The sequence below is a fragment of the Branchiostoma floridae genome, chromosome 1 (assembly GCF_000003815.2).
Source record: "Branchiostoma floridae strain S238N-H82 chromosome 1, Bfl_VNyyK, whole genome shotgun sequence".
NCBI lineage: Eukaryota > Metazoa > Chordata > Leptocardii > Amphioxiformes > Branchiostomatidae > Branchiostoma > Branchiostoma floridae.
The window spans coordinates 6668845-6691633 of record NC_049979.1 but is presented as its reverse complement, the minus strand read 5'-3'; the positions used below and the strand labels follow the sequence as shown (position 1 = coordinate 6691633).

At 41.5% G+C, this 22789-nt stretch overlaps 1 protein-coding gene across 1 annotated transcript in view; it reads left to right on the top strand.

The window, feature by feature from the left end:
- Positions 1-21742, top strand: part of LOC118425023 (alpha-actinin, sarcomeric-like) — a 35678-nt gene extending 13936 nt beyond the window's left edge. The window contains 23 exon segments of the mRNA XM_035833841.1: positions 332-418; positions 3199-3286; positions 4890-4971; positions 6114-6195; positions 6764-6849; positions 7330-7422; positions 7728-7802; positions 8267-8422; positions 9470-9676; positions 10739-10830; positions 12460-12505; positions 13052-13114; positions 13499-13517; positions 13520-13560; positions 13933-14010; positions 15197-15355; positions 16206-16394; positions 16762-16911; positions 17338-17406; positions 17575-17652; positions 18814-18894; positions 19618-19776; positions 20112-21742. Coding sequence (XP_035689734.1) covers positions 332-418; positions 3199-3286; positions 4890-4971; positions 6114-6195; positions 6764-6849; positions 7330-7422; positions 7728-7802; positions 8267-8422; positions 9470-9676; positions 10739-10830; positions 12460-12505; positions 13052-13114; positions 13499-13517; positions 13520-13560; positions 13933-14010; positions 15197-15355; positions 16206-16394; positions 16762-16911; positions 17338-17406; positions 17575-17652; positions 18814-18894; positions 19618-19776; positions 20112-20270 — 2339 coding nt within the window. The 3' untranslated portion in view covers positions 20271-21742.
- Positions 21743-22789: the final 1047 nt, after the last annotated feature.

The window sequence follows — 22789 nt, the reverse complement described above, 5'->3', positions numbered from 1 at the left end:
TAAAGTTAAAACAATGTGTAACAGAGTTGTTTATGAAGTTACTCAGTTATCAACTTTCAATATCCTTATTTTCACCCTGCTAATAAAAGTGAGCCCTCAAACAATTTTCCCCAGCATGTAATTCAGTTTAGGTGAGCCAGCCAATCTTTATTTGATTTACTTCCTCTAGGCTATTGAGGATGGACTAGTGATATATTTGTGAGGGAGATTGGATCATTAGCAACTAAAAAAAAGCAACAGCTGCCAGTATAAAGGTTAATTGGGGAAGAAATTTTATTACTGAATAAGTGAACAATATTGTAATGTTGTGGTATGTGTTTTTCCTCCATAGAAATTGTTGATGGCAATGTGAAGATGACCCTTGGTATGATCTGGACCATCATCCTGAGGTTCGCTATCCAGGACATCAGTGTTGAAGGTACGACTTTCCATAAGTGTTCTTTTATGAGGCTTGTGATTTGGCTCCATGTCAAAGTAGTGGGGTCACCTTGTGATGGTTGGATAGATGAGGACTAGCAATACCGCTGCCTGGAATGGTTCAAACACAGATTTGGCCAGAAGGCTTATTGCCTTTCTAATCCAGGTCCAAATATACCAACAGACCTTCTCTGGGCATCCAGTGTAATTCTGCCTGTTGTGTAATGCAGTTGTGATGCCAGGAAGGTTCACAATGAACATTTACTTCAACTTTCAAAATTTTTCCTGTCTTGCATTTGCATTCTGTACAGTAGTCTTTGATATAATATTACATCTGACTGAAAATATTACTCTATCTGAACAGATGAACAGCTCTTGTGGCACATGACTTAGGTGGTTGGCAATCTGGAACTAATATCCATCTATTGCCAACAAAGAATTACAGATAGCTCCAAGCCCTTTCCATTGGTTTGGATTAATCATGACAGATAAGCATGTGAGTAATGTTCCAAGGGCTTGCTGGCCCATGTCGCAGGAATAGGAAAGTAAAGCTCAAAGTCAAAACTATTAATCTTCACAGGAAATAGAAACGCATTACAAAGTCTCTTGTCATCCATCAAAAACTCAGTTGTATTTTAAACGGAAGAATCTTACTCGCCCGATCAGGGTTGGACATGCACTTGCCCATTCAGCACTTTCACTTGCCCGGGACAATCAGGTTAGTGGACTCGTCCAACCCTGCCATCAGGCCTCACAGTTTGAGTGATGGAATGGCTGTTGTAAAGAAGCAGGAGGGGTTGCTGAGGGTTTCAGCAGGTGTTGGTGCTGTAATGATGTGAGAGATAACTAGAATTATGGGTAATAATGGTGACTCCAGGATATCCGTACTAACCAGCTCAAATATGAAGAATTTAGTGCTGCTTATGTGGGCAACAGCAATGCGGTTTTATAGATATATAGAAGTGCTACAGAAAGAACACCTTTAACTGAAAGGTGATGGCAGGCATTATGACACTTTGATGCCCCTTTACTGCCAAATTCTTCTATTAGACTAAATTGGTGGGAGAAATTGCAGTCAGACATATAATTGGAACACAAATTATACTTCAAAGAACTATCAAGTGCTATCAATTACCAAACAAAGAGGATTTCATTACTTGCTCTTCCTGCCGAGCGGAATGGCTCACACCTTTGCTTATAAGTGGGAACCATCGATCACCATTGGCTGCTGGCTGTGATTCATGATTTCCTATCAAGGAGGTGTTAGGCCTGCACTTAGATTGGTATTAGTTGCAGAGTAGAGCTCTCATCCCACTGTCTGGCGTCATTTTAGCAATGGAGGAGTTTACTCGCAGACAAGAGCCGAAGGGTCCTTTTCTTGCTGTAGTCAACTTTTGCTGTTACATGTTCTTATGCAGTTTTCCTTTGTTCAACCAACCAAAAAAGCGTTTAGGAATTAGCATTCAGGAATTAGGTAAGGTAAATGTATTTTGTAGAAAATATTGGTGTCCTAAAAAAATGGCTAAAGTGTGAAATGTCTTATTTCATATCTGTTCTGAAAATCCTTCAATTGGGTCAAAGGCACGGGAGAGCCATGAAATTAAAAATTTGGAAGGGTAAAGCTGCATTGAAGGCTTCCAGGGATGCACATGTATCATATTCATTACTCATCACTGTCCTTATTTGGGTGTGATGAAAATATTCATTCTGTGAAAGCGAGGGATGTAAGTGCTGCAGTGTTGTACTCGAGTGGCTGCTGAATTTTGTATAAGTTGTGCTGCTGAATCTTGTAAAGCTCCCCGGCCCGATAGGACCAGCTCATATCAATACCAATCTAGACAGTACAGCTTTGGATTGCTCTCACGCTCCTATTACAGATGATGGAGTGGGCTGTAAGGGGACGCGGGATGAATGTGTGTTGAGATGATACATTTTGCTGGGGCTGACCCCACCGTTGATTGGTTTTTGTTGCACAACGCCGCATCCATCTATGGTTACTGTTCATTTTATGCCGGTCACTCGTCATTCTGCTCACGATGCGGCGCCTAGCGTCAGGAAGTAATTGTTTCTGCAGTGGTGGAATACATATAGGCAGGACTTGACAATGTAATTGGCTCTATGTGTCCAAAAGAATAGATGCAATAGGCAATTCTATCATGTCCCGGTCATATGACTGCATTGAACATTTATCTGTTCATCATCAAGTACAGAATTTCTTGTATTAGTAAATCATGAAAAAGAAATTTAAGATCCCCAACTAGAACCATTAGTCAAAGTGTTCGAAAAAATAATGGCACCAGAGGGGGTTGTAAGGAGCATTTAATGCATATTTAAAGTCGAAGGAGTGAAGATATCAATGGATCTGCTGTTACTTTGTGGAAGATTTGAAGATTAAGATGTATTTTAAAGATTTATATTTACAGAGCCTGACAGATAATGACCATATTCTTGTCTTTGATGGTAGATTACTTTATGTCATATAATTCTGAGCAGCGTTGAAAGATAGTGACTAACTCAGCTCTGGGAGCTGTAAATAGTGACATGCTGGGAGCAATTTGCTCAACTCAATCTTGGGGGGCCTCAGAGGTTAGATTGGGGAGACAAGTTGCATCATCTATAAGTTATGCTAGGCAGGAACTTCAATGATTGACTATACAGGGAAAATCACTATGGATCTGATGTAAGAGTTTTCACATTAGTTGTATAGGACAGGTGTAACGGCAGGTATTTTAACTGTTACACGAAGTCAGTGTTGATGACGTTTGTGTCTTGTCTCTACAGAAAGCTCATCCAAGGAGGGCCTGCTGCTCTGGTGCCAGAGGAAAACAGCTCCATACAAGAATGTGAATGTCCAGAACTTCCATACCAGGTGAGGTGCACTTCTCTGACTGGGTCAACTTGACAATTGGTATACCCAGGCTTCAAATTTGAATAGTCAGAGAGCCTATTAGAATGATGCCAGTGAAAAAGATGCCATAGAAAGGGGCCTTTAACAATGTTGAGAAATGTGCAGTCCAATTTTCTGCTTAACCCATCCCCTCCTGAAAGTAGGCACCCCAAAATCCTTACTTCATGAAGCCCTTTCACCGTTTGAAATTTGCGTTGCATTTAGGGCTGGATACCGGTTCGGCTGGACCGTTTTTTACTGGTACAACATCCGAGAACCGAGTCCAAAAAACCGAAAGTCGTGAACCGTTTTTTTTTGGACCGGAAGGCTGAACAACTTCAAGAAATCTATTGTACTTAAAAATGCTGCTCAGCGGTGCACCCTGTGCAACCTGAGTTAAGAAGTTACACCAAGCAAAAAGTGGTTGCAATGTGCAAGTGGGTATTTTGCACGCTGCATCCTCAAGCATAGTTCAACCATTCTGCTGATGCATATTTCATCAGGAGGGCAGCACAAAGTGCTCCTGGGTATTCCAACTGCAGTGGAGAGATAGCAGACATACATGGTTTATATGCAGATGAGTCTCCACTGATGTCCCTAATAGCTCAGCAATTAGATTTAGCAACCATATGATTGACATCATTTGCAAAAAGAGCTGCCTGCAAGCAGACAACAATCACTTTCACAGTTAGCCAGACTGTGTTGTTCCCTTTACTGTGTCGTGTTTGGGCTAGAAATATCTTTTTCTGCATACCTGCACTAGTGCAGGTAACATTGAAAATTACCTGCACCAGACAAATTTTACCTGCACCACTCTAAATTCAGGAAGTATGGATCATACTAAAACTGTTCAGGAACCATTGCTATATTTTCTTTTATACTTTATAGATGGTAACAGTCAATGCAGCTAATAACAATCCATAGACACATACATTTGTACATCATAGGACCTTTATGTAAAAAAAAAAAACAGTACATGGACCAGTGCAGGTTAGGTGCAGGTAGACACCAGAAATACCTGCACCGCTCCAATTTTACCTGCACTAACCTGCATATGCAGGTGGTATTTCGAGCCCTGTCATGTTGTACCATCCCTCCTCCCGGCCAAGTGCTAGATGTACTACCAGACTAAGTGGAGAGACATTGATTTTACCTTGCACTGTGCACAGACAGAACTTCCATTAAACAGACCTCTTTAATTGCTAATGCTGCTGTAATGAGGCTGGCAGACAATTAAGCTGCAATGAGGAGGAGGTGTGGTGATTGTCACTTGATTCAACCATCCTCATCAATATGGAGACCCTGTTCTGTTGCATTTTGTATGTTGAGTGTAGAATGTACTGTCTGGAAGTTGATCATTTGGCGGACTATCATAATTTTTGGGGACTTCAAGAATGATTTTAGAAATGGTTGGGGAAAGACTATTCAAAATTGTCATAAACTAATCGACCATAAGTGACTAGTGAGGGGAGGTTTGTGGAGGGGATACATTTTATTTTATGACCCCCCCCTCTTGAAACATATGCAATGTACCCAAGTTCTTGGATGTATGCACCTGTCCTAACATGTAGTGTTTTGTCCACAGCTGGAAGGATGGTCTGGCATTCTGTGCCCTGATCCACAGACATCGGCCCGAGCTCATCCCCAACTATAACGAACTCAGGAAGGTCTGTACAAGGGTTAAGCCTCTTCTGCGGCTGTGTGAACATGAATTGAATGCAAATACGCAATTGATGCTGATAATGGTATATAAATCAAACAGATGATTGACTTGCTCCGAATGATGGAATTATTGTGAAACAAATTACATCAATATCATAATTATGCCTTGATTGGAAAGTAATTATTGACTTGATTTGTCAGACAGTACTGTAAGAGAACAATGGTATGCAATTTCATGTCGCACTCGAGTACAATGTAAGTCCAGGAAAAGTCAGTTTTACAATTCTCCTTTACAATTCTGCAAATGAAAAGTCTTTATCCAATCAGATCATTGTTCCTATTAAAGAGGAATAACCACATCAGGGATTTGAAATTGATACTCATTGATTGATTAAATTACCATCACTCTTACCCTTCAAAGAAGTAACATTGCACCTTGCAAAATCTTCGACATGTACCAGTGTTCTCAAGAAGTACCCTGTCTGGCCATAGATGCTGGTAATGTGATGTGTACACAGCCTATAACTATGGCCGGTATTTCTCCCATTTTGCATGGTCCTTCCTGCATGTTGCATGGCAGGATGACCCGTACACCAACCTGAACCTGGCTCTGGACACCGCCGAAAAACACCTGGACATTCCCAGGATGTTGGACCCTGAGGGTAGGTCGGCAGGGTGACTATGGCATGCCGCTCTCTCTCTCCATCTCTGCCCGCAGTTTTGTGTTTGCAGGTCACCTGATCACTGCTGTGTTGCTGCCCGCTGCTGGTGTCTGTGTTCTTTGTGTTCTACATGCTGTAGAACAGCCTAGCTGTGGGGCAGATAGGCTTGCCTCTCGTTTGGTGTGAAGTCCTAGCACAGGTTTACTAATGGCAAATTTTTACAAAGGACTTTAAATTCCTGTAAAAATTTAAATTGAAGATCAACACATTTACAAGGTTTTGTTTCCAATCATTGAATAGTTTCATCAGTAAAAACTAAAGAAAAGAGAATAGAGAAAAATGATAGAAGTACAACAGCCTGATCATGAACAAGAAAAATATACAAGTCCCTGTCATTATTAAGCCTGTGCAGCTTGTTTGGTCGCCTTTGTCTTCTTTGTTGTTTTCCTCACACGTGTGCCTCATCTCTTCACCCTTCCATTCAGGATGATCCTATTGGCAACCTCAACCTTGCCTTTGAAATAGCAGAGAAATACCTGGACATACCTAAGATGCTTGACGCAGAAGGTACTAGAGTAATAGGCGCTCCTCCTTAGCTAACATATATTTTGCCTCTCTAGTTCTGCATTCTTCATTTCTTCCTTATATGTGCATATTTCATTTCAAGTGCATTGATGTATGCGTAAAACATTGTGAATGTCTGCATGTCAACATATTTGTGTGAAGAGTTTATCATGCCACTTTTGAAGTAAATTATGTTGGTCATGGGGGATATCAGTATTCTGCAACCTGAAGTATTTATGTCAGGTAACTTGAGAGGCTGTGACAATGCTGTAAGTTTAGATGAATGATGATTTGAAATGATTGCTGACTGGATCTCAAGTAAGATGAATGCTAGTCCAAAGACTGAAAACTGCACAAGTAGATTCTCAATGAGTGACAAAGCATCCATTATTGACTCAGTTCCTTGAAGTATTAATGTAGCAAAAGAGTGATGTTCTAGGCTATTTTAGTTGTATCAAATAAAAATTGTCAGATAGACATGTGGGACTTGCTGGCTTAATTTCATTTTCTTTCAAGGATTTTGTTAGCCTGCAGCGTTCTTATTTGTTATTTGACGTTTTCTTCTCCTCAGACATTGTGAACACAGCTAGGCCAGATGAGAAGGCCATCATGACGTACGTGTCATGTTACTACCACGCCTTCTCTGGCCTTCAGAAGGTAAGAGCTTGAAGACTTGAGTTACCTTTATTACACTTTCTGTGCATAAAAAAAGTCCCAAATACATCTAATGAAACATATCTTAAAGTTTCTATGATTATATATGGTATAAACCAGTGCCGATACATTGATATGACTTCTCAAAGCTGAAGATATATATGTTTTCTAGTAGCATGATTCATACATCGCATGGATTGATGGTTTATTACTGAAGCGGCAACATTTTGTTATTGTTTTTTGTAGAAGAAACAAACAGGTGAACAAACAGGTATAACGTTTGGGATTGCATTGCCCAGTTCCAGTGCACTGTGAACCTGTAACACCTAGCTCTAGTGCACTGTAAACCAGTCAGTATAGCCCTGCCGAAGATGACAGAAGGTAATCGAAACGTTGGCTCGTAATATTCATGGTTGTGTATCAAGAACTTTGTGATTAAACATGTATAAGGTTTCTAATGGCTTTATGTTTTGCCCCCTCCAGGCTGAGACTGCAGCCAACCGCATCTGTAAGGTGTTGCGGGTCAACCAGGAGAACGAGCGGTTGATGGAGGAATATGAGAGGCTGGCATCTGATGTGAGTTGTCGTTTCTTTTTTACATGTCCTTTGTTAGGGAAGGTTCTGGTTACTGGTGGAGATAGATTGGATTCAAATGTAATCACTTTTTCCCATAGCACCAGAAGGGAGATCTAATTTGGGTCTCTGTTGATTTGATTTGGTTAAGGAATGGCTTTATGGAGATTAAGGGACTCCCGGAGTAATTTCAGTGGGGTGTCTTAATGTGTGTAGTTATACCCTACAGGACATTGTTACTTCTTAGATCACAGCACATTGTTTGGGTAGCTTCTCTCCTGATAAAGTCGTACGTTTTGCCCGTACAGCTGCTTGAGTGGATTCGTAAGACAATCCCGTGGCTGGAGAACAGGACCAGGGACAACACACTGCCAGGAACACAGGTAAGGAAACAACATTCAGGACATTACAAACATAGAATAAACTTGTATATATATATGTGTATTGTGTAATAATGTGTACCTATGCACCTTGCTCAGGATGTGGCAGTTTGAGACCTAGAAATGAAATGGTCAGAATAAAAATTTCAACTGTTAGATTTGAACATGGACTTAAACAATTAATAGTGGCATGACATTGGATACATGTATTTATATTTTGCATATAGTGGATCCCAACATAGTCTGCACTAGATTCTATGTTACAAATTAGAAATTCATCATCATCGGTCGATGTGCTTACACACAACGGGGTTATACTGCTCCTTACGGGGTGACATACCCTTTCGCTAGCTAAGTACAAGACGGGGATGCACCAGGTCTCCCGTCATTAGAAATCAAGGGAAAAAATAATGCATTGTGATTCTCAAAAAGACAAAATGCTGACAATGCCTGGTGTGTTTTTGTAGCACAAACTGGAGGAGTTCAGAGACTACCGCCGTAAGCACAAACCTCCAAAGCTGGAGGACAAGAGTAAGCTGGAGATCATCTTCAACACGTTGCAGACCAAGCTGCGACTCAGCAACAGGCCAGCCTACATGCCCTCCGAGGGAAAAATGGTCGCGGTAAGCTGATCACTTTATGCTCTCATATCAAGAAGTACAGGCTTTTGGTGTATATCTCTGTCAAAATTTGATAAACAAGTAGTTAACATAAATTAGATATTGTAAATGCATTTAAGTTCGTGGGGATTTACTTTTGCGGTAGTGGGAAAATAGAGTTTTCGCGGTGGTTCTAAGTTCGCGGTAGTGCCATAGACTGTGTTAAAAAACTATAATGGGAAAATGTTCACGGTGGTTTTAAGTTTGCGGTGGAGTAACCACGGCGAAAACAGCGAACATAAAACCACTGCAAAAGGCTAATGTCTGTCAGTAGTGCATGAAGCAGATAGTCTATGATGTATTGTTGCGTGAACTTTTTAAGCTGCAAATTCAGAGGGAATGGCCCTGGAAGTCAACCCATGGGTGATCATCCCAGAAATCTGTATTTTGGTGCTCAGGGCCCAATTATTCCCCACATTAAGCTGGAAGAGAATGCAAACATCTCTCCCACGGGTATCCCCTGCAGTGTCCGGAGGGATCAATCATAGTGAAGCTTATTAAGATAGAGGATAGATAGTCGGCTATGTGAGCATCCAGAGGCTTTATTTATCATGCCTTCTTTCATGGGGAAGAAGAAGAGTAAAACATGTCCAGGGAGATCAGCCCTGATCACTGTAAATCTAAAACATCTACAGTCTGCTTCTCACATCAGGTGGGGATAGCCCACATGGGCTCTTAAACTTGACCATTCATTGAAACGAGTTTGCATGACGACAGTCTTTACAACATATCAGGACAGACATATTTCAGAGGGATCATAAAAAGTGCAAACTGTAGTCCAACATCCATCAGCGTTTACGGCCTGTGGTACAAGCTTGTAATCATAGGACTCCTACAGGCATAGCCGCTGGTCACAGATGAAGATGTAAGAATCAAGAATACTTTTATGGTCTAGGAGGTGTAGATGCTGTGAATGGCTCTTAAAGTTTTTAACTTTTAAGTCATAAGAATGGAGTATGTACTTTAGTTACAATCATAAAGGATCACACGTATGATAATTCCCTTCAACAGGATATTGCCAATGCATGGAAGAAACTGGAGTTTGCTGAGAAAGGATTCGAGGAATGGCTTCTTGCGGAGTTGAGAAGGCTGGAGCGTCTGGATCACTTGGCAAGGAAGTTCAAGCACAAATCCGACATCCATGAGGAGTGGACCGAGGGCAAGGAGGTGATGCTGCAAGACACGGACTTCAAGAACTGCAACTTGTATGAACTGAAGGTGAGGAGATCAACCATCTATTTGCCTTATAGAACATAGAGGGTGGAGAAGGACGTGCACACCCCTCCTTCACCTTAAAAACCCAAGTGCAGGCCAGGCAGACAGGTCGCCTTAAAACCCGTCTGCCTACCATTGTCTTTGGAGACAGACGGATGCCAAAACCAAATACTACATAGATCTATAGGAATGTGGAATGTACATTTTTTTATTAGTTTCATACCCATGACATTTGCAGCCTCCAAAAATCTTGAAAGCCTGCAAAGCACTGTTCTGCTTTAGTCTCCAAGCAGATCCTACGGTAGTATAAGATCAAAAGCTGCCAGCAAGAGTGAAGCCGGCCTAGGTCAGAGTGTGTTTGGCTAAATGTGCACCTCTTGGCTGACTACACTCCTTGCTCAGTTTGGTACTATCTTATGCCATCGTAGGATCTGCTTGGAGATTAATTCTGCTTGTAGTTATTTTAGAGCCAAAGCTGCAGCAATGATAGAAGGGCAGGCAATCCCAAAGGTTCACTGAAAGCTGTGTTCTTTATCCTCATGATACATGATGATCTGCTGAGATAAAAGCGTAACCTAGGGCTGGGTATCGGTACAGCGTACCGGTACAAAACCGGTTTTTCTTATTGGACCGGTCCAGAAAAACCGGACCTGAAAAAATTAGGTGGACCGGATGTTGGACCGATTAGAAAATGAACAGATTATTTTATCAGGCATTCACACGTTTTGGCGCTTGCAGGTGGAAGAAAATAACAAGAGTGATGTAGAGTAGAGTTTATAGTAATTTCTACCAAGTTTTACAGCCAATCGTACAGGTGCAGTTAGCGTTGAAGGATTTTAAAACGCCAGTGTAAGTCTTATACTCCACCAAACAGATCGCTTTGTGGTGAAATTGACCATTGGTATGAGTCATACTTCATCAGGTTCAGGTTCAGGTCCGGACCTGGACCTAATCCTTTGGACCTGAACCGGACCTGGACCTGAATTTTCTGTACCGGTACCCAGCCCTAGCGTAACCTGTTGCCTGTGTACTGATGATTGCTGTATCTATCCCATTCGCCATCAGGCATTGAGGAAGAAGCATGAGGCATTTGAGAGTGATCTGGCCGCCCACCAGGACCGTGTGGAGCAGATAGCTGCCATTGCACAGGAGTTAAAGTAAGTCTCTGCCATTACCAGGTATCACCCCCTGGTCTTGAACTTGTGTGAGAATCTTCACTTTTGTATGTCCTATAAGTAGCTGACCTTTTCTGTATTGTGAAAGTATCTGAATGACACTGTAAAGTTGTTGTGTAATTGTGTGTTCCAGTGATTTATTGTATGATTAGAAAGTCTGTTTTTACTTAATATCAATGTGCTAAGGAAATTATTAATATCAACATATGATGTTTTCTCTTGTAATTGTTGATTTCTATGTAAACAGATCTCAATATAAAATGTGATTTTTTTTTACAATTGTGTCCTTATATCCCTTTTGCTGGCCCTAATCTTTAATCAGTACTTGGATGATATTTTCCTCTGAAGTTGGCTCAGTTTCTTCATTGAATTCTTGTCGAACGACCTAAACCTGTCTTGTCTTGGTTTTGTTACGTTGAAAACTTTTTGTTGCACAGAAATAGTGTAGAAGTTGCATGAAATGTGTGTCAATTAGAACCACTGCACCCAAGAGTGCCACCGCTTCATAGAGTGTTGTTTCTGTGCTCTTGTGTGCCACAAAGCATGGTTCTTATGACCAGTATAACTTTTGATTATTTGCATCAGTTTGGATAAAAAAGAGTTGCTGTGTATCTACTATCAATAAAAATTGTTTGTGGTTTTTTGGTAAACATACTATGCAGAAGGTAAAGCATGTTTCACTCCAACAATGGCACAGTCAAATTTAATTGCAAAGACAAAGAAGAATTTGAATCAACTGAAGTAACAGGAATGAGTTAAAAGTGGTGACGTTTGTTGCATGACCAGTATGTTATTTGTTATATTTGTGTGTTCTCTGCACCATGTGTAACCTGTGTGTGTGCTTGGAGCACTACTTTGCCGTGTTCATTGAATGTTACATCACGTGCCGGCGCACGCTGCATGGCTGACTGCATGTCTTGTCTCCTTCCAGTAACTTAGAGTACAATGATGCAGATGCGGTGAATGAGAGATGCCAGGTACTGATCACACTCACTTGGCACTGAGCACACCCACATCACAGCATCCCCTTCATGCCTCAACAGTAGCAACCTTAACATGTCCAGAAGCCTTTCGTCACCTTGTCTTCAGAAAGATTTAGTTTTCTCTTCCTTGTTGCAATGATGTAACATAAACAACTTAGCCAGTTTTATTTTCTATTCTATTTTATTATTCATGCAAGGCACAGACTTACATGAGTAACATTGACTGACCAAATTACAAATCTCAGTTGAGGATGCTACTTGTAGAAGTGAGGGGATGCCATATTTTTTCTCCACCTGTCCACCATCCCTTCTGTCCTGAAATCTTCTTTCATCTTGACATACCTAGCCACCTGTTACTCCTTTCCTATCCAGCCCCACCCTGTTTGAAGTAATGGTGTATCAATGAGGGATATCACCTCCATCCCATCATGTTCCAACCCTGCTGTGTCATGAAGGGATATGACACCTGCACCTCATCTTGTTACCCCTCCCTCCCCCATTTTGTTTCACCTCCCTCCTTGTTATAAGGGATCAGATCTCCCCCAAATCATCTGAACCCCCTAGGTGTGGGGGTGAGGACCATGAGCGACCCCACCCTAGTTCACACCTCTGCCCCCTTATTTTACAGTGATCTGGAGTACTGGGACGTTGTAACAATCAATGCTAGATGCCAGGTATTTTGTAACAGGCTTGGTTTCATTTCTCCCTTTTCTGTCTTTTAGAATTTGATGCATTTTCTCGTATTTTCGTTCCTTTCTTTTTTTCACTTTCTCTCACTTTCCTTTCTGCACACACGCTGTAGCTAATGGCAAACATTAAGCTGAGCTATTACCAAGCTATGCCCGTTATTCTAGAATGATTGGTGAAATCCAAGGCTCAGTATACTTCCCAAGAAGCATTTCTCAAATTTTCTCATTGATTTGGCTGTTAGGACCACAGTGATGCTTCAGACATCTGAATCCCTCACAGTTGCTTGTGAGACTTGTGGCATGATTACATCCTTAGATTCTAGCATGTGGGAACTATCTAAACTGCTTATTAAAAAAAAGAAGAGTTACATGTAAATGTCAGAATCATCTCTCTCTATGATATCTGAGCCCTAAAATTGCTTCTGCCCAGCTTACACCGTAGTTGTGGCTTAGTTTGCACTTCATTATTTACAACTCTAAAGCACACTAACTGCCTTAGATCGGTGCTGACTTGTGTGGTTTTCCCCTCAGCGAATCTGTGACCAGTGGGACAGATTGGGAGCCCTCACACAGAAGAGGAGAAATGCTCTGGATGTGAGTACTGGCCATTTCACAGACATCATGTGAAGTTGAATCGTGTCTATTGATAAGCCATTGTCTACAATAGTAACTTCATGCCTAGGACTAGGAGGAATGAATAATTGTCAGTTGCCTGTAATATGAATACTTTGACTCTTTATGAGCAAAACTTTACGGTAGCAATTGTCCATTGGGACCTATCAGTGCATCTGCTGAGCTACCATTGATGGTCTCACACCATGGATTTGATTTTGATGGTCTTACAATCTCCCATAACTAGAAAATCACCTGAAATGATTTACAACCTCATTTTAAGATTCTGAATGAATATACTCTCGAAAGTAAGCATTTCTACAAGCAGACTCTCTATAACAGTTTACATGTATGCTCTGTTCACAGGAAGCTGAGAAAATCTGGAAAGAGTGGACCAATATCATTTGGAATTCGCCAAGAGAGCAGCTGTAAGTATCCTTACTACATGTTTGTGACTAGAGCAGAACAAAACAAAGTATTAACACGTAATGCGTATGTGTCCTTCAATGAAGGTTAGATATCCAGGTAATAAGATTCGCAATTACTCAGGCTACTGGATATGATTTTGGAAACGGTAAGACGTTTCTAGTAGAATACATTACCTTTCAACAGTGAACACTGAAGATATCATTGGAGAGCAGGTTTTTAAACATGTGTACTGTATTCCTATATAACATCCTTGATTAAGATGAGTGAAAGTTATCAATTCAAAACACAGTTGGGCAAAACAAAGGAGTAAATGGCTTGTTGCTAGAAGTACATGAGGGAGATGTCTTAATGTGTTTCATGTTTTTTTCCAGCCATTCAACAACTGGATGGATGGTGCCAAGGAGGACCTGGTGGACATGTTCATCGTGCACACTATGGATGAGATCCAGGTACTGTTCTCATCTTTAGCTACTGTCCTACACATGGAAACATAACACAACACACCATCACAGATTGTACATGAACACCAGACCAAGTAAACAGGATCTAAGTACGACCATACCTGTAAGACTGTCTTCAGACTTACACGTGATCATCAACAACTCTTCAACAATCCAGCCTTGCTTCTCTGGTCTCTTCCAAGCCACTTTATTTTGGCTCTTTTACAGCACTGGGATTTGTGTAGTATGTTGGATGGACTTATATTTTGAGCTGTTTTATTTAATTTCCTCTACAAAGAGTTTTTCTCTCTGAGTTTGATGAATCTCTACCATGCCAGCCACCCAAAGAGCTACAGTTCAGCACTCTACTTCCACAAAACATAACTGTCTATCTATTAAGTTTGCCCGGTGGACGTGCATGCTGACTACTCTCACCTCTTGCATGTTGATTAAGTACTGCTGACTGATAATCCGCCCTTTGATCTCATGCTATCCTCTGGATTTCCTCCACTTCTACCTGCATCAGGAGGTAGGGTGTGGCACCAGCCTACTTTCTCAGGGGATTCAAAATTAACCCCACTCTGCTACTTTGGCTGGAGCCATTAATAGTACACACAGTAGTTTGCACTGTAGAAATTGTTCCTTCCTTTCCCATATCACACAAAATCAAATCTGTGTAGTGTCTTTTTTTACCGTATCATAGTTGAAGTTGCAATTTTGTTAAAGTTATACACCAAATATTCCATAGCACCACTCAAAATGAACACCAACACCAAAATCTACCCCTGCCTTCAACACCTTATCCTTTCACCTGCCTTCCTTCCTCACAGCACTTCCATCCACTATAGTCTTTATCAAAAGTTGTTTGGTATAGACGCCAACCCTCACATTCTGTTGCATCGGGTTCATTCTATTCATCCACAGCTGATGAAGGTAGCTTTGCTACATAGAGCCTTTTGAGCACATTTGAAAAGTCGTGTCAGACATTGTCAGAAATTTGTCCTTTGTCTCCCTTACAGAATTTCACTTGTAGAAAAAGAAGAGTGTAAGAGAAAGATGTATGTGAGAATTAGCCTTCCAAAGTTTTTTAGAGATCCAACGATTTAAGTCCTGCACATAGGATGTCCCATGATATAGCTGGCCAGTAGAGTAGAGTACAGTGTAAACCATAACTAACCATGCCTGGTCCCTGCAGGGCCTGATCGATGCCCACGAGGCGTTCAAGATGACCCTGCCCGAGGCAGACAAGGAGTTCAATGCCATCATGATGTGCATCACGGAGGTGCAGCGCATCGTACAGCAGCTCGACCTGAAGGGGGTCACCATCAACCCCTACACCAACATCACAGGAGAGGTGAGTTAACAGGTTTTGCACTGATAAAAGTAAGCAAGCAAAACATGATATTGGTATTTGAAAAATGTGCCAAAATTATTTATTTCAGAAAAGCAAACTTACATGTGCAGGAAGCGGCAGTGTCTTCCTGAATCGAGTAAATTTGTTACAATGGGCAACACAAAAAAGTGAACATACAAATACAAATTATTATAGACGTCTAGCGAGTAAAAAAAAACAGCCGTGGCCCGGAGGGCCAGCAAGAAAACTGCAATGTCTTAGTAAGTGAGTCGTTGTACAGCAGAGTCAGTGAAGGAAAGACCTCTATGATGATTTGCTCCATGTCCTCATTAAAAATATATGATAGATATGACATAGTGTTACCCTTGATGATGACTGGCTGAATGTGATTTGATCATCACACCTTCAACTGTACAGTTACACAGAGAGCTGCCTTACATATAGAATACAACACGGTGTATTCCGTATCACCCGAAGTACAAGCGTTGATTTATTCAAAGGAAGCCCGTGTGATACAACTTAGAACCCCATGTGATACATATAGAATACAACACGGTGTATTCCGTATCACCCAAGGTATCAGCCCGACCGCGGGTCGGATCGCCCGAAAGCCGGAGGGTGATCCGACCCGCGGGAGGGCTGAGACAGATTTGATTTATTCGAATGTACACGGTGTATTCCGTTTCATCCGAAGTACAAGCGTTGATGTATTTAAAGGAAGCCTGTGTGATACAACTTAGAACCCTATGACATAAAGAAAGTTACACCCCGTCCGGAACTCCTGTATCAAAGGTTTTTGCGGCCCAGGTATGACATAAATTACAATATTAACCTGCTTGTGGTTCCCCAGGAGCTGAAGCAGAAGTGGCAGGATGTGAACAACCTGGTCCCGCAGCGTGACTCGGTCCTGCAGCAGGAGATGGTCAGACAACAGAACCACGAGCGCCTCAGGCGGCAGTTCGCACAGAAGGCCAACTCTGTGGGGCCGTGGATAGAGAAGCAGGCTGAGGCCATCGCCACCATCGGCATGCAGATGCAGGTAAAACATCTTTGCATTAACTTTGCCGCGTCTTTAAATTCAAGTGCCTTCTAGATACCTATGGAGTACAACTTAGATAATTCCAAGTTAAGTTTACTCTAAAGATATCTTTTTCTTGAAAGAGAACATTTCTGCATGTAGGGACACTTCCATTCAGGACTTCAGAGATAGACTGAAAGTCCATTAGAAATTAAAGTAACAGATAAAAGTGTTTATCTATGGCCATTGCTTTCATAGTTTTATATGGGCCTTCCTGTCATATTCCAAAAGATGTTTGGAATCAATCAACGTTAAAACATGATAACATAACTTGCTACTGCTTGGGATCTGAGCTGATCTAATTAGTTGGTTTTCTTCCCATGTCCAGGGCACTCTTGAGGACGCCCTGTTGAAACTGAAGAACATGGAGGCTCAGATCATGGCCTACAAACCCAACATGGACGAGCTGGAGACATACAACCAGGCCATCCAGGAGTCCCTGGTGTTTGAGAACAAGCACACACAGTACACCATGGAGGTCAGTCTGTGCTCGAGACTAGGCACTGAAGTCCAGATATGTACAATGAGGGTCAGAGTTGTGATGTTGACTGCAAAGTGTCTACATACTACATCCTGTCACTGGATTTGCTGTAATTCCCGATATTTTCAATGTAGTTTTATGTTCACAGTTTTCACAGTGATGACTGTAACGTGAACTTATCATTACCGTTAACAAATAATTCGTCTTGGTGACAATAACAAAAACTTTGTTCACTGTGAACATTTAGTTAAAGCAAGTTAAATTTTTTCAGTTTAGTACCGAGAAGACAAAGTGAATCACGGTAACTTATCAGCTGTTACAGTAAGTGTAAATGACAAGTCTTGGTTCTAGCATATCTGTCTATACCAGTGTTGTTAGAAGATTTGTTAACTCACACCTGTGGAACTTGTGTTTGTTTCCCAGACACTGAGGGTTGGCTGGGAGCAGCTGCTCACCTCCATTGCCAGGACCATCAACGAAGTGGAGAACCAGGTAAGACATGGCATTGCAGTTTGTTGGAAAGTCATTACAGAGTAGGATATTTCTTGTTTTCACATCCTTTTGTATATACCAAAATTCTTTCTATTATATGAAATGCAAATAGGTCGCAATCAGTTGAGTAGGAGAGGCTTTGTTTACCATGTCCCACCCTTCTCCTAGATCCTGACCAGAGAAGCCAAGGGCATCCCAGAGGAGAAACTGCAGGAGTTCAGGGCCTCCTTCTCTCACTTCGACAAGGTAAGTCAGTCCAAACTGCACGCATCATGCTCACAGGCCTGATTCTGTTCTTTGCCTGGTATCTGGCAGACAGAGACCAGATCATCCTCATACAGCTGTGTGTGGAACATGTTCACAACTTTGAAAACATATGAAGTAAAACAAGTGGCTGTAAACAATGCATGTAACAATACTTATAGCAGATGAGAGTAGTGCTTGCCATATGCCCATATATAAATACTTATATGATAAGTATCTAAAACTGAGATACCATATCACATTTTCATACCAGAATGCTGTCTTTGTACTGTATGTTGTTTGATGCATTGGCAGTACCACTGTATTAGAGGCTGCTGTTGTATAGACGTCAGCAGGTTCAGCTTAAATTGCCTTGCCACGGTAGCTCCATGTAGAAGCTCAGCAAGGCACTGCCCTATATGTGTGGCTCACCCCACCACTGCCCTGTCCTATGTTGCATGTTCTGTGTGCATGCCTCTCCACTTGCCTGTCATCTGACTTCACCATCCACTGCACTCTTAGACTTTTGATATTTTGACAGTTTTCTTCCCTTTGAATATTTTCAGTACCTTTGACATTTTGGATTACTTTCTCTTTTGATGGCATTTTTGCTGCCTTTCTTTGCTGCTCTTCAATGACTGAATTGTTTCCTTCTTCTCTATTCCCTTTTTTTCCCTTCTTGTTTTCTTGTGTTGTTTGTTTGTGTGATGTGTTCCCTTGTTTGTCTCTGTTTTCCATGTGCCGTTTACATCCCTGTTCTATGTGGTGTGTGTGTTGGCTCTTCCTCCCCCTCGTGTGTTGTGATCTGTGTGTATGCGTGTGCGTACGTAGAAACGTACATTAGCTCTGGAACCTGAAAGCTTCCGCCAGTGCCTGCTGAGTATGGGCTACCACTTCAACCCAGGCAGGGAGGTAAGGCTAGGGTGTGATGATCCATGTCGGGCCAGGCCAACCACACAAGCTGGTTCACACGCAGGTGTCTTCACAATCATATATTTGGATATGAAGCGTTTGGTATCTAATTCTAAAATTCCTAATCTGCCTTCAAAACCGCTGAAAAGTCTGTGAAATGCTACAGTCAGTGGGATGTTGTGAACCAGCTGGTACGGACTGGCCCCTTGCCTGCTGCTGCATGTGTTTTTGAACATGAATCTTGTTCTGTAGGATGGATCAGGTCGTCTGGAGCCCAACGAGTTCAAGTCTTGTCTCATTAGCATTGGATATAATATACAAGAAGGAGATAAGGTAGGAGCTGATCGGGACTGTGTAGTTCATGTAGTGGGTGCTGTAGGGTTACGTTAGATTATTTTGTATCATTGTAAGGACGAGGTCATGAAATGCCCCCGTGAGATTAGAAATGTATGTTAAAACAAACATATAAAATTAATCATAAAATTGGTTGTTTTTGAGTAGACCATAAAATTTAATGAAATGAAATTTATGCAACCCCCATATGTAATACAAATACAGTATGTTACATTTCAGTGTCCAAATATATGTAAGATATGTTTAGTGGAGCCCCAACTGTACTTAAACCATTCTGATTGGTGTGATAAGACCATTGCATTTGAGCCTTTTTGGTTTCAGTTCTTTTGATGTGTGAAGTTGAAAATTGACAGTTCTGGGTTTACCCAAAATTAGAGCTGGGCACCCAGTTTTTTTCCTGTGGGATCACCCAAATACTTTCATAGGTTTGTGTATGTAAAGATATCAAAGTATACACCATATTCTTGACATTTAAGTGTTAGAAAGATAATAAAATGTCTATCATAGTACTTGTTTAAGAATTTGAAGTTGGTATTTGGGTTCATCTAAATTTTTGACGCTCCAAAACTGTATGTGGTGCACCTCCAAAATTTTTTTTTACACCAACATTTCTTGGTTGGGTGAACCAGTACACCTAATCCCCAAAATAAATTTCGAGCCCTGAAACATGTCAGTGTCTCACAGTGTGTTTCTGACCTGTAGGGAGATGCTGAGTTCGCCCACATCCTCGGTGTGGTGGACCCGAACGGCTCGGGATACGTGACGTTCCAGGCATTCCTGGACTTCATGACGCGGGAGACAACGGACTCAGACACCGCTGAACAGGTCATGCAGTCGTTCAAGATCCTGGCTGGAGACAAGGTGAGACCTTTTTCAGAATAAGTTCTAGGTGCATGAATCTTCTGTCTAATAGTTAGAACCAGATTGGTATGACTAGCAAAAGACTACTTCGTCCGGTGTACCTTTTGAACCAAGTCCTAGGGATATCTAACCTTACATATAATATCGCAAGGTGAGACCTGCTTTACCTGCTTTTTCCAGGTGCATGAATCTGTACGTTAAATACTTGGAACCAATTAATATGACTAGCAGAAGAGAAGAGAACATAACTATTTCGTCCAGTGTAACTTTTGAAACAAGTCCTAGCAGGGTTATCAAACTTTACTTATAATATCCTACCTTTTTTTTTACTTCAGCCCTACATCACACAAGAAGAGCTTCGGCGTGAGCTGCCACCAGACCAGGCAGAGTACTGTATCGCCAGGATGACCCAGTACACCGGGCCAGACGGCATCCCTGGCGCGCTGGACTACATGTCCTTCGCCACAGCACTCTACGGAGAGAGTGACCTCTAACCTCTCTACATACACATGCAAATAAATGTATATGTATTTATCTTAGTCACCATCCATTACTCCAGGGGTAATTTCCGTACTTTGGGGGAGTTAGTGAGAACACGTGCCTTTTGACAGCAGGGCTGGGTTGTGATTGTGCTTGTATGTTGAGGAAGGAAGGGGTAGTAGCCAAAGGAACAAAACGTCTTCTTCTGTCATTAGGAGATAGTGTAGTTGTGCCATCTTACATTGTGCAACCATCAGAATTTGCAAGATATATGACGAGAATGAACTGTAATGGTAGGGAGGGGGACAGTAGGTGTAGTGATGTAGCTGGGAGTGTGTTGATGGCAGGACATTGTAGCTGTGATGACGGTGGGTTACCAAGAATGGGATACCTGCACTTTGGCTTGAATATGGACATCACAGCAGCACATATTTATGTATGTGTTACTTCCGGGACCAAAATCAGGGTTGTTGCACATAGATAGATGTGACCACATGTGCGGCTATGTTGTGCATGTTCTCGGCAGACACAGGCAATTTAGCAGCAGCTCAGACCTGCGGCAGCTCACGGTGGCTGTTTACAGGTCGTGACCACGTGTTGCTGCCAAATTGGTGCATTTGAAATCAAACGTGTCTTAGATGTGGAGCTATACATTCTGGGAGGTCATAACTCGATCACGTGACCAACCTAGATGTGACCACATGTGCAGCCTCACACCTACAGATTGTTTAAGAAGAATGCCCCCCTCCTGTCTTCCATTCTCAGATGGATAAGGTAGCACCTACCTGACTCCTTCTGCCCAACATTAGGCAGAGGCAGTCAGTGTGACCACAGGTGCCCTCCCTTCTTCCCTCTGGAATGGCTTCACCCTATTTAGAGAACGTGGTTCTCTATTTGGGTTGCTGTCCCGTGTGTGAGCCAGCAAAGTCGTGCCCCCTGGGGCAGAGGGATCTATGTCAGCATGGTGTGGAGCAGCAGAATGCCTGGCATACTTGGGCTTCCTGGGAGCCAGCAGAGAATGTGCATGGAGTCTACGGTTGCCCCTACTCAGCACAGCTGTCTCCCCACGTGAACGCACTCCCTATAATTAGCTCGAGGTTTCGTATCAGCTACTGCCCCAAATATTTTTGAACGCTTAATTGTTTTATACTGATCAGTAGTTGTGTACTTCACGTTATATTGCCAGGTCCCATCAGATGATTTTTGCTTTTTTTTCTACGTATGATACATGTATTTATCATTACCTACATTGTATACAGTCCTAGAAATTATGCAAATCTAAGGTTAGCTGCCTATATGTAAGGCCAGCAGGGTAGCTTGCATATGCTTGATATAATTCTCCACCTGAAGTATAGTAGTGGTATGTCATGATCTGAGAGGCTTGATTTGTTTAAGGTGTCAAATAGAGGTGGTTTTATCTGACTCTACTGTAGACTGTTAATTGGATGGAAGGGGAAATAAAAACTTTGTACTCTTGAAAACATCATCCTGACTTTTCTGTGTGTTTTTGAGTGTTTTAGATTTCTATATAAGGTTGCTTCTGCTATTCAGACATTGACATGAATAAAATATCATAGGGTTTTGATGCAGTATAAACATTAATTTCAGTTTGACTGCATAGAGAGTAGAGTACTGTAGCTTATCATTATTCTGTGAACAATTTACAAATGGCCCCAAAATTTCAGGATGTTCAGTGATATACACAAAAAAAACTTCTTCATCTGGATAAGCATATTATAATGTATTTAGCTGCCATCATCAATCGTAACATCAAGGACAACAATAGTCCAAACGTAATAGATTTGTACTTAAAATAGCCTGTCATTAATTTACTGTGCTATAAGGACACATCCTGTCAACCGTAACACCATATGTGACTGACTATTTTTATGCATGACAGATCCAATCGAGGGCTGCCTAGACAAAGAAAAGCTAGCTAGTTTGTGTAATTACATTTTATGATAATTGGATACAGTTGTTCAACTTAATATGAACATCTCCAACGTCTGACATACAGTATACAAATGTATATACAAACAAAATCCTATGCCTGGCTTATCCTATAAATCCCAATGAATGTAAATCTGACCAAGGACCTATGAAGAAAATATTGCAGAATGGTCCCACGTAACCTCTTCAGCCTATAATTATCACTACTCTTCAATATGTATAGTTTCCAGATCCTTTTAAAGACTTAACATGCTATACAACATCTACCATAAATTGATCTCTATTTCACCTGGCTTTTCCTAGATGAAGCTCATTGCAAATGCTTACATTCCCACAGTTCAATGAAAACATCACCCTAAGGTTTGATGACCAATAATATATACAAACTTGCATTGCTTTGATACCTATACATGCCATACTACCTTCCACATATTTCAGCTGAAGCCTTATTCCCTTCCACATAAAAGATGTAAAAAGTTAAATGAATGCACAGTCGATAATATAGAAAACATCTACAGTACAGAGTCTCTAGCTTTGTTGAAGTACACAGTAGGGCTGGGTACTGGTACGGAACATTCAGGTT